The 14,417-nt window shown below is 31.1% G+C and overlaps 3 protein-coding genes across 4 annotated transcripts; 2 read left to right on the forward strand and 1 right to left on the reverse strand.

The window, feature by feature from the left end:
* Nucleotides 1-1,893: 1,893 nt before the first annotated feature.
* On the forward strand, nt 1,894-4,152 carry LOC145058587 (protein DEHYDRATION-INDUCED 19 homolog 4-like). 2 transcript variants are annotated; one of them, XM_079006470.1, is made up of 5 exons: nt 1,894-2,160; nt 2,811-2,929; nt 3,048-3,125; nt 3,226-3,494; nt 3,895-4,152. In XM_079006470.1, the coding sequence occupies exons 1-5, from the start codon at nt 2,091-2,093 to the stop codon at nt 4,007-4,009; spliced, it is 651 nt and encodes a 216-aa protein (XP_078862596.1). In that variant the 5' UTR covers nt 1,894-2,090; the 3' UTR covers nt 4,010-4,152. The 2 variants fall into 2 exon arrangements, with proteins under 2 accessions (XP_078862596.1, XP_078862595.1); XM_079006469.1 differs by having other exon boundaries at nt 1,941-2,160; nt 2,793-2,929.
* Nucleotides 4,153-7,514: 3,362 nt separating this feature from the next.
* LOC145058589 (heat shock protein, putative (DUF789)) lies at nt 7,515-10,056 on the reverse strand. The gene is made up of 6 exons (XM_079006472.1): nt 9,441-10,056; nt 8,771-8,982; nt 8,485-8,692; nt 8,299-8,384; nt 8,131-8,222; nt 7,515-8,003 (listed from the first exon to the last, which is right to left on the reverse strand). Exons 1-6 carry the CDS (start codon nt 9,690-9,692, stop codon nt 7,774-7,776), a joined length of 1,080 nt encoding a protein of 359 aa, XP_078862598.1. The 5' UTR covers nt 9,693-10,056; the 3' UTR covers nt 7,515-7,773.
* A 927-nt stretch (nt 10,057-10,983) lies between these two features.
* LOC145058139 (major strawberry allergen Fra a 1-2-like) lies at nt 10,984-11,701 on the forward strand. The gene is made up of 2 exons (XM_079006053.1): nt 10,984-11,197; nt 11,289-11,701. The coding sequence occupies exons 1-2, from the start codon at nt 11,011-11,013 to the stop codon at nt 11,573-11,575; spliced, it is 474 nt and encodes a 157-aa protein (XP_078862179.1). The 5' UTR covers nt 10,984-11,010; the 3' UTR covers nt 11,576-11,701.
* Nucleotides 11,702-14,417: the final 2,716 nt, after the last annotated feature.

The raw sequence follows: 14,417 nt of genomic DNA on the forward strand, positions 1-14,417 counted from the left end.
TTCCATTTTATTAAATTTCATATAATACTTAAATGTAATAAATGTATATCTAATTCATTAATACAACTTTTCTTATAATTTCTAAATTTCTAAATTGAATCAAATTATTTTAATTGTTTATTTATTTAAATTATTAGTTTAAATTTAAAAGATAAATAAACACTTCAATTTTAATAATTAATATTTTACTTTTTTTCTTATAAATTTAAATTTCGTATATTGTTAGATCTTTATGTTTGTTTATTTAATTAATAAACTCATGGAATATATGAGTCTCAAAACTAGTATATTATATTTAATACTTTACGTTTTAAATTTAAAATTAAAATAAACCAGAAAGTGACAAGTAGATAATATTTATTTCAAAAGTACTATAAAATGATAAATGTCAAGAATTATGAGAGATTGACAAGGCAAAATTATTATTAGGGATGTTATTTGGGTTGGAATCGAACCGAACCGACCCGATCACGAATAAACCAAAAACCAAATAAGGGTAATCGTATGAACCGAAAACCGAATCAAATAAGCAATACGGGTTCGGTTCAGTTCAGGTATTATTCGGTTCGGTTCGGTTCCGACCCGAATAACCCAAACAACATGTACAATATGATTAAGGAGTTGAATAACCCGAATAATCCGAATAACATTTACAATGTATATAAGTTAAACATTAAACATTCAACATCCAAATTAACATTAAACATTCTACACCCAAATTAAACATCCAAAATAACATTAAACATTAAACATTAAGCATTCCAAACCCAAATTAAACATCCAAAACACCCAAAGTATATAAGTTAAACATTCCACACCCAAACTAAGTTTTTATCCATATCCAAAATAAAATTTTTCAAACATGAATTAACTATTCGGAAATATTAATTGGTTGTTTTCCCTTTCCAACTGTGTTTTTTATCGCCTCTTCTAAAGCTTTCACAACCTCATCGTCTTTCAAAATTTCATCAATGTTGTCCACAATTGGCTTTCTTGATTTCCTTACCCAATCTTGAGTGTAAACCAAAACATCTACTATATTCGCAAACAAATTTGTTCGATATGGATCTAATATCCGCCCGCTTGTACTAAACACCACCTCTGACGCCACGGTAGAGATTTGCAGTCCCAAAATATCTATCAACATAAACATACAAAATGTTAAAATATAATTATAAAAACAGTATACAAATATTAAAGTTATACCTTTTGCCATACAGGATACAATAGGGTACTGAGATGCATTTTGTTTCCACCAAAGTAGAATATCAAAATCTTTATTGTATTTAGTTGACTGCAGGACCTGTTATCGCAAGGGCAGCAGCCGCGATAGTCGATAGAACAACCGCAAGTCGCAAGTCGCAAATCAAAGTCAATCGAATTTGATTTCCTTGATTTTTTTGGTGTATTATGTTGGTTTTTTAGTGTAGTATGTCGGTTTTTTTGGTTGATACTCGATATAAACAGGAGACAGAATAAGATATCGGATAGCTGCTATTGTGCAAAGGAAAAAAAAAAGTGACTTTTCATATTCGGTTCGGTCCATTTGGACCGAATAAGCCCTTATTCGGGTAACCCAGACCGAATAACCCGAAAACCGAATAAACATAATATAGATACCCGAAAACCGAATCGAATTACTTATTTGGGTCTAATTCGGTTCGGTTCGGTTCGGGTTTTTGGGCCAAATTCTCATCCCTAATTATTATCATTTGTTAGAAAGGATTTGAGTATTTTAGTATTTTTTTTCTATTAAAATTGCCATTGGACTCGAGTGAAACAACATTAAAACTTAAAAGGGTAAAATATAACTTTCCTACAAACATGAGGGACTTTATGGTCTGTAAGAAGCTAACAATATATAACATTAACATACCCTGAGCAGGGGAGTTTGGTGGAGAGTTCCTCTGTGCTCTCTTTCTCTCTATCTCTAGAAATTACACAACTTTCTCCTCTGAAATCAAACCAATACAACACAAATTTGTGTTTATCGACGGATGATCAAACAGATTATCTGAATTTCCCTAAAAAATTCGGTATTTTTTCTTATTTGAGATAAATTTGAACATTCACGATTCGGATCAAAGGAAATGGACACAAATTCATGGACTCGTTTCTCTACTTCGAATTCTTCTCTAAGGCGGTATCAATCTCGATCAGGTTTGTGTTTTTTTTTGTTAATTTGATTTTTCTTTCGAGAAACCGCGTTAGAGATTGCAATGATTTTAGGAACTCACTGTTGGTTACTTTAATTTTGAAGTTCATGTATATGATCAATTGATCACGCGATTGATTGATTCAATTTGTTAGGTTTACCTCTCTTCTGATAAATCACTGAGAAATGCATATGAATTATTTTGATATCCACCGACGTTTTTCTAAAAAGCGTGTTAGGGTTTAAAAGTTCCATTTTTCTGTTTTGCTTTTTTGGGGGAAATGATGCTAATTTCATATGCAGTGATGGACGATTGTGTTTCCGGTATAATCTTATCACTCATCTATCCTTCTGCAAACTATTTGAGAAAATCTCAATCACCGATGAAAGATGAAGTAGAAATTTAAGATTTTTCAATTTCTAGCGTTACAAACCAAAATCTCTCCTTTTTCTCCATTACTTTGTTCTATATTCACGAACTATCTATCTCTCAACTTACACAAACAAACACAAACCCTAATAAAAGCTCATATAAGCATATCAACCAAATTAAACTCCCGTTATCTTTTAATCCTTCTTTATAGTTTCCGATTCCAGTGAAATCAGTTTCAATTCTAACATCCATGTTTCTAATCAGACGCATTTCATCTTGTAGAAGAAACCGATGATGAACCACGACCTGAGTACTTATGCCCATTCTGTGCTGAAGATTTCGACATTGTAGGTCTCTGTTGTCACATCGATGAAGAACACACAGTTCAAGCAAAGAATGGGGTATCATTATCATTATCATTTTCATTTTCAGTTTTTCACCACTCTCTTGTTACATATAAACATAATAAACCCCCAAAACTGTTATTCATTATATAATTTTCTGTATATATACTTACAGGTATGCCCCATATGTGCAAAAAAAGTGGGAACTGGTTTAGTGAGCCATATTACAATGCAACATGGAAGTCTTCTAAAGATATCCTTTTTACATTTTATTAAACTCATTCCTTTTTTTGTTTTTTTATAATAATTACTTTAAAATTATTTTATGTTGCTATTTCTTGACTTAATAAAACGTTCAACGCAAGAGGAGATTGCGTAGAGTTGGATCAAATTCAACTTTTTCAATTTTGAAAAAGGAATTAAGAGAAGGAAACTTGCAGTCTGTTCTTGGAGGTTCTTCATTTCTGATTCCATCATCATCTATGAACACAGAACCTGATCCATTGTTGTCTTCTTTTATTTACAATAATACCCCTGATGATGACGTGTCAAAAGATCTATCTCATTCCTCTACTGCTGCAGTTTCAATAGTGGAAGGCTCAAATAACGATTTCTTGACAAGGTAAAAACCACTAATGCCAATTCTTGCATTACAATTTTAATTATTTCAAATTTTCAATAGCAAATCTTTCTACAGAAAAGCTCATTGCTTTTAAATCTTTATTAAATTCCCGTTATTGTAATATATTTATTTCATTAAATGTTATTGTCAAGTAATCTTTCTTATTAAAAACATGACACGAATGTTATATTCTGAAATAATCATTCTCATTAAAAACATGACACGCTTTTAAAAAATGACAAATAGATGAAGAAAATTCATGATAATAAAAAGGTTTTTGTTAGATAAAATGTGATGTGTCTAAATAAAAGAAAAAAAATAGTTTATAATTAATAAAGTGTAAACCAATTTTATATTTTGTTACTGATATGAGGATTTAAATATATGTATATATATTCAGGAGTGAGAAACAAAAGGGTGGTATAGTTTCTGGTGAAGATAAGGAGGAGAAAATTCGACGAAGTGAGTTTGTTCAGGGACTAGTTTTGTCAACTTTCTTTAATGTTGATTTATAAGCAGTTTGTTACATGAAGGGAAGAGAGCTACAGTCATGTAAACCAGAGGAACGCATATCTCTTTACTCATATTGTATTAAGAATCCAAATATATATAAATATATAAATATATATAATATATAATATAGTATATGGTTGATCTATATTATTACATAATGAGTTTACTTAAGGATAAGGTCAATAGTTCAAAACACCATAATATTTATATTGATTTAATATTTGGACCAAAAACATTGCAAAGTCGAGCATTACATATTTTATACAATTACCAACTTCATGAATAGTAAGTACTCTTTCCTTTCACCTAAAAACTAGCGTTTGTCTTAATTCTAAAACTCTTTCAAAAATCATTTTGTGGATGTGCACATATCATATAATATCTCAAATAGTAAATGCACATACCAAATCAAATAAAAAAAAGTTTCAAAGTACAATATGTAATAGGGACATATTAATGAACCCATCTCAAACTCAAAGTGTAGACTACATTCAATAAGCTAATCAAGGTATATGAAGAATCCATAAACACCTTAAATGTAGAATAACATTAAAAAAATCTCCCTTAGGTATGTGAAGGGTTCATGTGCACCTACAAATGCTTAATTGTGTAAAATACCATACTTAATGCAGAAAAGGAGATGTTGGCATTTAAATGTTCAAAACTTTCACTAGTTAGCAACTTAAGTCCTGCTACATTCTAAATTTTTACTTGGTGTTGAATGACACCTAATAAAAAAATTATAACTTAACAATTCCTACCTTAAACCTAGATAGTTAATAAATTAAAAATTAAGGTCCTAAGATCTAGTTAACATGTTTAAGTCAAAGACATGCTTAAGTTTCTATAATTGGCAAGATTAGCCCGTCAACATTTACATTTTCAATTTAACCCAAGTTGACTTTCTAAATAACATTTCTAGCCTCTTATCTTCTAATTCAATGATAAAATTTCTTACAAATAAGTCCACATCCTAATTAAATGAATTCTTTCAATTGTCATTCCTCAATTCCTAACCTTGGAGATTTTACTTCAACTTTCACCCAATCAATTACAATTAAAATTTAATTTAGTGATTTTTATATTACTTAACTTTGAAATTTTAAATATCTCATTTTTATACATTTTATTTTATTTAATTTGGTAAAAATAATTATGATCTAAAGGCCAAGTGAGTACATGTCTAGTTTTAAACATGACACACAACAAATGAGTCATGTTTGTAAAGGGCATTTGTTGAATATATTACGATTATGCGTTGCATGAGTTTGTAAGGAAAATGCATTAAAAGCCCATCGAAGTTTTCAAACCGTTCAAAAAACCCAATTATGTTTTGTCTCTTCAAGAAAACCCAACAAACTAACATTTTGTTTAAAAATGCCCAACTAACTTATATTTTCGTTCGCTTCCCATTTAGGGTCAACCTGCTAATGAAAGTCAACGAATGACATGACTTATGACGTGTAATGAAATATCGGAAAATGACTTCTAAGACCCAACGAAGTTTCAAAACCGTTCAAAAAACAACAATCATGTTTTGTTTGTTGAAAAAAACCCAACGAACTTACGCTTTTGTTCAATTCTCATTAGAGGCAACCAGATTCATTATGTATACAACTAGTTGGCAAATGACAACTAGTTGGCAAATGACATGGCATTATATTTGACGACATGGAATAAATAGATTAGGATTGCCCTTTATATATCGATTTAGGACTTAGAGAAGAGAAACACGAATGACGTCTGTGTTCGATCTTTTGTAATGACTACTTCTTATTCATCCTCTAAATCGTTGATGTCCAACTCAAGATCCACAAAGAAGATATTTGATGATGAAAACCCTTGTGGATGTGGACGCCCTTCTTGGATTTGGACATCTAGAACGGAGGACCATCCAGAGAAAAAAGTTCACGCTTGTTTGAACAGATGAGTAAGTGTAATTGAAAACTTTATCATGTCCATATTGTATCTATTTGTTTGTTTTTTTTCAAAAAAAGTTATTAAAATGGACATAATAAAGCTTTCAATTACACTTACCCATCTGTTCGAACAAGCCCTAAACATTATCTCTGGATAATCCTCCATTCTAGATGTCCAAATCCGATAATAAAGCTTTATCATGTCCATATTCTATCTATTTGTTTGGTTTTTTTCAAAAAAAAAACCTTATTAAAATGGACATAATAAAGCTTTCAATTACACCTACTCATCTGTTCGAACAAGCCCTTAACATTATCTCTGGATGATCCTCCATTCTAGATGTCCAAATCTGATAAGGGCGTCTACATCTACAAGAGTTTGCATCATCAAATATCTTCTTTGTAGATCTTGAGTTGAACATCAACGATTGAGAGGAAGAAGAAGTAGCTATTACAAGAGATCGAATACATACATCGTTCGTTTTTCTCTTCTCCAAGCCCTAAATCGATATATAAAGGGCAATTCTAATATGTTTATTTCATGTCATTAAATATAATGTCATGTCATTTGCCAACTAGTTGTATACCTAATGAATCTGGTTGCCTCAAATGAGAATTGAACAAAAGCGTAAGTTCGTTGGGTTTTTTTCAACAAACAAAACATGATTGGGGTTTTGTGAACTATTTTGAAACTTCGTTGGTCTTACAAGCCCATTTTCCGATATTTAATTACACGTCATAAGCCATGTCATTCATTGACTTTCATTAGCCGGTTGACCCTAAATGAGAAGTGCAAATTAGTTGGGTTTTTTAGACAAAATGTTAAGTTCGCTAGGTTTTTTGAACAGACAAAACATAATTAGGGTTTTTTGAACGGCTTGGCAACTTCGTTGAGTTTATAATTCATTTTCCCGAGTTTTTATATACATGAGTCATATTTGGTACATGAGTTTATATATCTCGTACTTACAAGTTTTATACGTTCATCATTGATGAACATTAGTTATATATGTATCACATTTTCATTTATGATCACTAGGGCATGCATGGTACTTTTGTTTCATCGATGCATGTGACATGGATTCATGTATTGCATTCACCTATACCTTAAGTATACATTGTTATTACCATGGTGAATGTCTTTATCATAACATTGGGTTTGCATATGCATTTTATCATGTTATTAGCATGTGATTCTTTCGGGCTTTATGTTTGACTTTTCTTTTTAATGTTGTGCCTTAGTATAAAGAGAAATAATCTGATATTTCGACAAGTATTGAGGTGTGAGGAATAATATAGTACAATTTACTTAGACACATCCAAATTTCGTTAATGTGTTTTCTGACATGAGACTTTTTTTTGGAAAAATTTAAGACTGGTTTTCAATGTTAGCTCAGCAACTACAACTCTTACAACTTCACAACAAATTTGACACTTAAATAAAGATAAATACACACCAAATTCAAGAAGCATTATACAAAGTTGATAATAAGATTACATCTAAAGTTGAAATTCAAATTGACTTCCAAGAAACAAATTTACCAACATAGACACAAAACTAACCATGACAAACATAAAAAATCCAACAAGACAAATCATTCCTAGAAATTAATTTAAAATTTACCACATTAGTTTACACATCCTACAATATAAGTTTATACACTACAACATCCATATCATATGAACAAAGTTCCATCATTCCAAAAACAAAAACCCTTCAAATCAAATCATCCAAAAGCCCCAACATGGACTCTTTCTACTCACTTTTTTTAACCAAAAACATAAACATTTGTCAGTTTTTTCTTTTTTTCTTTTACCTAATTTCTTTCACCACATCTTCCTAAATCCTACCTCCAAAAGTCATGATTTTTAAAAAACACAAAATCAGGGTGATATGCATTCAAACTCCTCAACCAATTCTCAGTAGAATGCATCAAAGAATCGACTTTTTCAGCTCCATGAATCCCACTTTGTGTCCAATCAGAACTCTTGAACTTGTAAACAGCAAGCCCAAAAATCGGTAATGAAATCCCAACATCATGAACTTCAATCATACTTGACTTATCACCTTCCACACCTGAATCACAATATCAAACACAATTTCTTTTTTAAAAATTTAGAAAGATGTCAACTTTTTGTCTCTTTTGTACAAAAAACCTATGACCCATGTAAGTAAATAAATAGATAGAAAGATTGAGGGATACTTTTTAATGGTGTTGAAAGAGAATGAAAAGTCAAGAAACTCGCATCAAGATTTTGTAAAGATGGGCCCACAGGGATTCTATATATAGGATACCTGGAAAAAAGTGCATCAAAATTAGGGAAAGATTGAAGGAAATAGCAAATTATCTGTAAAAAAAAAGAATATTTACCAAGCAACAGAAACCCAACTTGATTGAGTTAAATCACAGCTTCGATATGATTTCAATTCTGGAAACTTTGATGCAAGATCTGATATCTGATGAGATCATGAGATCAATGACAATTGTAAAACTCATGAATCAATAACATTAGTAATCAAGTGAATTACCATAAATACCCTTCAAGGGCTTTATTACCTTGTCAGCTAAAGGTGCACGATGATATGGTAAAGCACGTTCAAAATACTCAAAGATTAAAAGCCCAGGTGGGTTTCTAATCTCGTTTTCCTCTAAATTATCACTTCTAATCATGAGTTTATTGAAGTTTTTTGCAACATTGTTTTCATAGCTTCCATCACTACTTGTAGCTCTTGATGAATCAGAGTCACTTTCACCAATTGGCCTTCTGTTGTTGTCAAAAGATGAGTGGAAATTTTAATTACGATATTGCCATTGGAGATGAGAGATTGAGAAGAAAACTCACCTTGTGGTGGTCAGAGGTGATGATGGATCTACATAGAGTTGAATAGCAGATAGAAATGGGACATAGTATTGAACAACAGAGTCACTTTCATTTAACACAAGAGGAACTCCAACTCCATATGCACTCCATTCCTTTAAAGATTCCCAAAGATCACCAAGTATGAAGTATGGGTGGTAATTGGAATCTTGATTCCTCCATCCCTTCATGCTAGTCTACATGATAGCAAGAACATTATCTCTTAGATCATAATTCAAATAAATAATTGATGTTAAGAATTGTATTAGGGCTAAAATGCTAATCACATGTTAAGTCAATGACCAATGATCGATAATTACTCAAAATGTCGGCTTTCTTGTATAATCTAATCAAATACAGTATAAAACAAGTAAGAATCCACTAGGGTTAAAGCATAAACAAACGCAAACTAAATGATGAATTCATCTGTAAGTTTCACATTTTATCAATTACCCAGAAATGGAAATGAGAAAAATGATGGATTTGAATAGGCTGTAAACGCAAACAAGTAATAAGATTGAAAATTATCGATTAATCTAAAGCCACGAATTCAACATTTTGTCGATTATCAATGTAATAAAGCATCAAGATAGACAGTGGAGAGGTTCAATTTCTTCATTGTGATTGATTTTTTTCTTGAATGTTCATACGATACCTTAGGGAAATGTTGAGCAGTAACAATTGGAGTCGTGTGCTTCATAAACCGATCCAAATTAGTTGTCACGACACTACTGCTGCTGCTACTCATCAACGACTCCGATTGTTGCTGCTTTTCTTGCTGTCGTTGGGGTTGTACTTTCTGTTCTTCTTGTTGTACATGTTTCTGTTGTTGCTGATTGTACCTTCTCATCGCCGGTGGGCTGTAAAATCTGTCCTCCCGGACCCGGCTCCGACCCAAATTCGACATGCCCCACAACAAATTTGAGGCTTCGAAGTCGTGATCACGAAAACCAGATGGAATATATACAGATATATACTTTAAATGCGATACGATTATACGTATATCTATATAAAGCGTTTTTCCTTGAAATTGATCGGTTCTCTGATCGAATTAAAGGGGTTATTTTTATTGGAATTAAGCAATTGGGATGTTCTAAGGTTTCTGGTGCGATCGAAGTTTTATGAAATTCTTTAATTAGGGTTTTTGAAGATATAGAGAGAGAGAGAGAGAGAGAGAGAGAGAGAGAGAGAGAGAGAGAGAGAGATGGGTCTCTGTGAAGGTTATTGTTTTGACGAGTGGAAGACGAAGGGAATAAACCGACGAAAGTTGAGGGTGCACATTTACGAACGTGTGCCGTGTTCCACTGGAATATCATTTACTTCAGTTACCTAAAATGACCTAAAATCCTGATCAGGGGAACTAGCACCCGGTTTGAAATAATTACACAAATGGTCCTCCATCTATTGCTTAACGTATAACTTTGCCACTTCAAAGTTTTCAATCTTACACTATAGTCCCCTAATAATTTACATATCCATAAGAGAGGTTTAGGTTCCATGTAAAACAAAAACCCTAAAAATCATAAAAATATATAAAAAAATACTTAAAGATCATAAATATATATATTTTTTGATTTTATATTGTTAAAAATCGTAGGTTTTATTATAAATTCATTGAAACTTTTTATGAAAAAAAACGATTTTTTTTATTTTTTTTTCAGCGAATTTATAATAAACTTGCGATTTATAAGAATATAAACTCAAAAAAAATTGTGATCTCTAAGTATTATTTTTTTATGTATTTTTAAAATTTTTAGAGTTTTTGTTTTTGTTTTCCATATAACCCTTTCCATCTATAAATCTATGAGATAAGCCATTTAAGTACTATTCACAAGGGATTGAAGTACTATTAATGTTAATGTAATAATGTTGGTGTAATCTTGGTTACAATGCAATAAAACTTGACACAAACGTATCTATAGTTTTTCTCCTTAATAAAGAAAACACATATAATGGGCATGCTAAAGGTTCCTAATAAAGAAATATAATTGGCCCATAAGGCTTTCAACTTTCAAAGGTATTAGGCTATTAGCAGCCACTTGAACAACCAAGTTTGACCAGTCAAATGTGTTCTGCCTAATCCCAAACATTACAACAACATAAGCACCATGTACAACTTCCCACATCACACAAAAAAGTCAACCACGACACTCATCTTATCTACACTCTCTTTCAAATGCTATTTATATATCGTTCATACAAGTAAATTGACATAACAAACAAATATGGCTAATGTTAGTAGTTGGGAATTGGAGATCCAAAGTTCAATAGCTGCTTCAAAGGTCTTCAATGAATTCATCCTCAAATTTTTTGAATTTCTAGCACAAAATGTTATTCCAAAAGAATTTGGAATAACGTTCACCACATTGGAAGGCGATGGAGGAGTTGGATCCATCAAACTCATGAGCTTTTGTAATTATCTTTTTTATATTCTAAATTTATAATTCGAATGTTAATAGTTGTTTTCTTTTTATTGACATTCATTTTTTTTTGGAAAATGCAGTGGATGATCAGTTTCCAAGTGTGAAGTACAAAGTAAAAGGAATTGATTTAGAGAACTTTACTTACAATTTGGCGATGATTAAAGAGGAAAATGGGAATGAATATGAGTCAACTTTGAGTGAAATGAAGGTAATTTCGTCTACTGATGGAGGTTGTGTGTTTAAGCAGAAGAATATTGATTTTGAAGCAATATCTGAGGATGAAATCGAAACCCAAAAAGAACAACTCGCTCAATATTTTGAAGTTTTTGAAGCTATTGTCATTCAAGAAGATTCTACTGATTCTTAGCTTAATTCTTTGTATTTTGGCGCTTGAATACAATATTGCTTTGGATTCTTGATTTGTTTTGGCTTCTAATGTTGTTGATATGAATATTATGAAATTTAGTTGGGCTTTGAACACCAAATTTCCCAATTGATGGAGAATGCTTAATTTGTTTTATATAAATTGTAGTGTTTTCTTTATTTAAGTATTTTTAAGAGAACAATCATGTTAAACCTAACTCATAAAAGTTCGTTTTGAAACATCCTTTAAGATGTTTTATAAAATATTTACGAAGATTTTGTATGCTAGAAGAGCTATAGTGCAATCGGATAAATTTTCTTAAAAAGGATCAAAATGATTTATTATGTATCCTATTCTATTTTTATTGCATTTTACTTTACGATGATTATAGTTGTTTTATTTAATAAAACATGTTGTATGTATATTCGTCTTTATTTTTAGGGAAATTTCTAGAAAAGTCCTAAAATTTTAGTCTAATTTATGAAAAAGTCCCAAACTAAATTTTATTTATAGAAAAGCACAGAATACCGGTTAAAACTTTGAAAAAACCCTTTTCGGCCGGTTTCGCAGATTTTACTGGTATTTTGTCCTTTTTCGTTAGTTTGCTCAAAATTTTGGGACTTTTCAAAAAATTACATAATAACCAAGATATTGGGACTTTTTTGAAAATTACCATGAAATTAATGGATATTATTATTAACAAATCATTTATAAACATAAAAAATATTTTTATTATAAAAAAAGAAAATACGTTTGTTGCTAATTTTTAGGAATAAATTGGTGGTCTAAGTACTCTATTGCTTCCTGACCACTCAAACTCTTTACGTTCTTCCTATGCATTGTTGTGGGTATGATGGTGAGATGAACTTAGTTAGCATTCCTCTAATGTTGATGTTCCTCTTATGTTGTTTAACCTAACTACCAACTAACACTCATACCTTACATGTTAACAACCATCGGCTAACACACATCTATAAAATGTGAAAAGTGAACCGTGAATGATAATTTATATGTAAACAAGTGAAGGGTTAGTATCTATTTAAATTGTCATTCAAAGTTTACTTTTCACTCTCGATAGATGTGTGTAATTTTATGGTTGTTACCAGGTAAAGTTTGGAGGTTAGGTTGTAGTTAGGTTTAAGAGCATAATGAATGATCTATATGTTCGTGTAATGATATTTTCCGATAACACGTGATCATATAGCATCATGCCTAATAGCAAGTAAACACTTATTGATTGTGTATTAATAAATATTATCAACTCCTGTATTGATCACGCCTAACAGTGTACTTCTCACTATGACACGCATAACGACACATAGGAAGAACATAGAGACTTTAAAGTGGTCAACAAACAATAGAGAAGTACATATTTGACAATTCTATTCCTAAAAATTAGCAACAAATGTATTTCCTTTGTTTATAATTAAAAAAAATTATGTTTATAAATGATTTGTTAATAATAATATCCATTAATTCCATAGTAATTTTCAAAAAAGTCTCAATATTTTGGTTATTGGGTAATTTTCAGAAAAGTCTTAATATTTTGAGCAAACTAACGAAAAATGACAGAATCCCGGCTAAATCTACGAAACCGGCCAAAAAAGGGTTTTTTTGAAGTTTTAGCCGATACTCTGTGTTTTTCTGTAAACAAAAAATAGTTCGGGATTTTTTCATAAATTAGACTAAAATTTTAAGACTTTTCTGGAGATTTCCCTTATTTTTATAATCATTTTTTAACATCAGATAGAATATAATATAATGAAAAATAGAAAAAACCTAGAATATACACGATAAAATAAGTTTAAATCTAAAATACAAAATTAATTAAACATCAACCAAATCGAGCTTTACATTATAGGACAGGCAAGGGTGAATATTATATCCGAATAAAATAATAGAATCTAAAGTTTTATAAGAAAAATTGAATCTAACATATCATTTTTTTAGGTTCAATATTATTTTAAAAAGAAATTAAATCCAACATAGTAACATCCTTTCTAATATTATCACTAACCGAATGTAATCGTGGATCATGAACATCTTATGTTTTTTTTTTCTCATGATTACCTTGTCATTATAAAAACTCAAATTAGCAATCATAATATTAGGGTGCGGTAATCACCAAGTCAAAGTTAACTTACGTCCTACACATCGCATTTAAGCTTATTTAAAGTAAGAAAGGATGTTATGGGCTTTACTCACATCCAATGTGGGCTACTTGTTTTAAAATTTAAATTTGGATGGGTATATTTACACTTCAATTAGAATGGTTGGGGGAGTTGCATCCAATAGTCCCCCTACTGACTCTGCCTCTGCCTCTGAGAATAGGATTGCAACACCTACTTGTCCAATATAGTGGATATTCTTTCCTTTTTCGAGCATCGATCTACAAATGAGAATTTGTAGCTCGTTTTCCAACTTCATATGTGTATATTAGAAATATGGATTTTAAGATTTCAAAAGTTCCATACCACCAAAAGAAATTCTAGCGTGATCGATGCATGATGTTAAGCCAATCTATTATGTTCTTTAGTTGTGCTTTTTCGGTCAGAGGTCATTGAGAGTGATGTAATGAAAAAAAAATCATCAACTACATACTGCACACTGAATGCCAAACTTTTTTCGTAAATAGGATGATGAATATGTGATCCTCATCTTCAACGCCACTATTACAAAGTAGAACCGATGCTCCTTTTGGCAAGATTGACTAATGTTGGCAATCCACCATGACTAATTCCCTACACCAGTATATTGAGCTTTATGTGCACAAGTTTATTTCATTTCCAAAAAATCTTAGAGGTATGGAGAATGGTGTTGTCAATGCGCACTCGATGAGACGATG

Source organism: Lactuca serriola, chromosome 6, assembly GCF_051521515.1.
Source record: "Lactuca serriola cultivar US96UC23 chromosome 6, Lser_US96UC23_V15, whole genome shotgun sequence".
Lineage (NCBI taxonomy): Eukaryota > Viridiplantae > Streptophyta > Magnoliopsida > Asterales > Asteraceae > Lactuca > Lactuca serriola.

What these genes read in the sequence shown, in the direction of transcription:
- LOC145058587 (XM_079006469.1), top strand. Translation starts at nt 2,091, where the DNA reads ATGGACACAAATTCATGGACTCGTTTCTCTACTTCGAATTCTTCTCTA. An exon ending in AACATGGAAGTCTTCTAAAG is followed by an intron (nt 3,126 to 3,225) that starts ATATCCTTTTTA and finishes ACTTAATAAAAC; the next exon opens with GTTCAACGCAAGAGGAGATT. An exon ending in AATAACGATTTCTTGACAAG is followed by an intron (nt 3,495 to 3,894) that starts GTAAAAACCACT and finishes ATATATATTCAG; the next exon opens with GAGTGAGAAACAAAAGGGTG.
- LOC145058589 (XM_079006472.1), bottom strand. Translation starts at nt 9,692, where the DNA reads ATGTCGAATTTGGGTCGGAGCCGGGTCCGGGAGGACAGATTTTACAGC. An exon ending in GTGCACCTTTAGCTGACAAG is followed by an intron (nt 8,385 to 8,484) that starts GTAATAAAGCCC and finishes TGATCTCATCAG; the next exon opens with ATATCAGATCTTGCATCAAA. An exon ending in AGTTGGGTTTCTGTTGCTTG is followed by an intron (nt 8,223 to 8,298) that starts GTAAATATTCTT and finishes ACTTTTTTCCAG; the next exon opens with GTATCCTATATATAGAATCC.
- LOC145058139 (XM_079006053.1), top strand. Translation starts at nt 11,011, where the DNA reads ATGGCTAATGTTAGTAGTTGGGAATTGGAGATCCAAAGTTCAATAGCT. An exon ending in CATCAAACTCATGAGCTTTT is followed by an intron (nt 11,198 to 11,288) that starts GTAATTATCTTT and finishes TGGAAAATGCAG; the next exon opens with TGGATGATCAGTTTCCAAGT.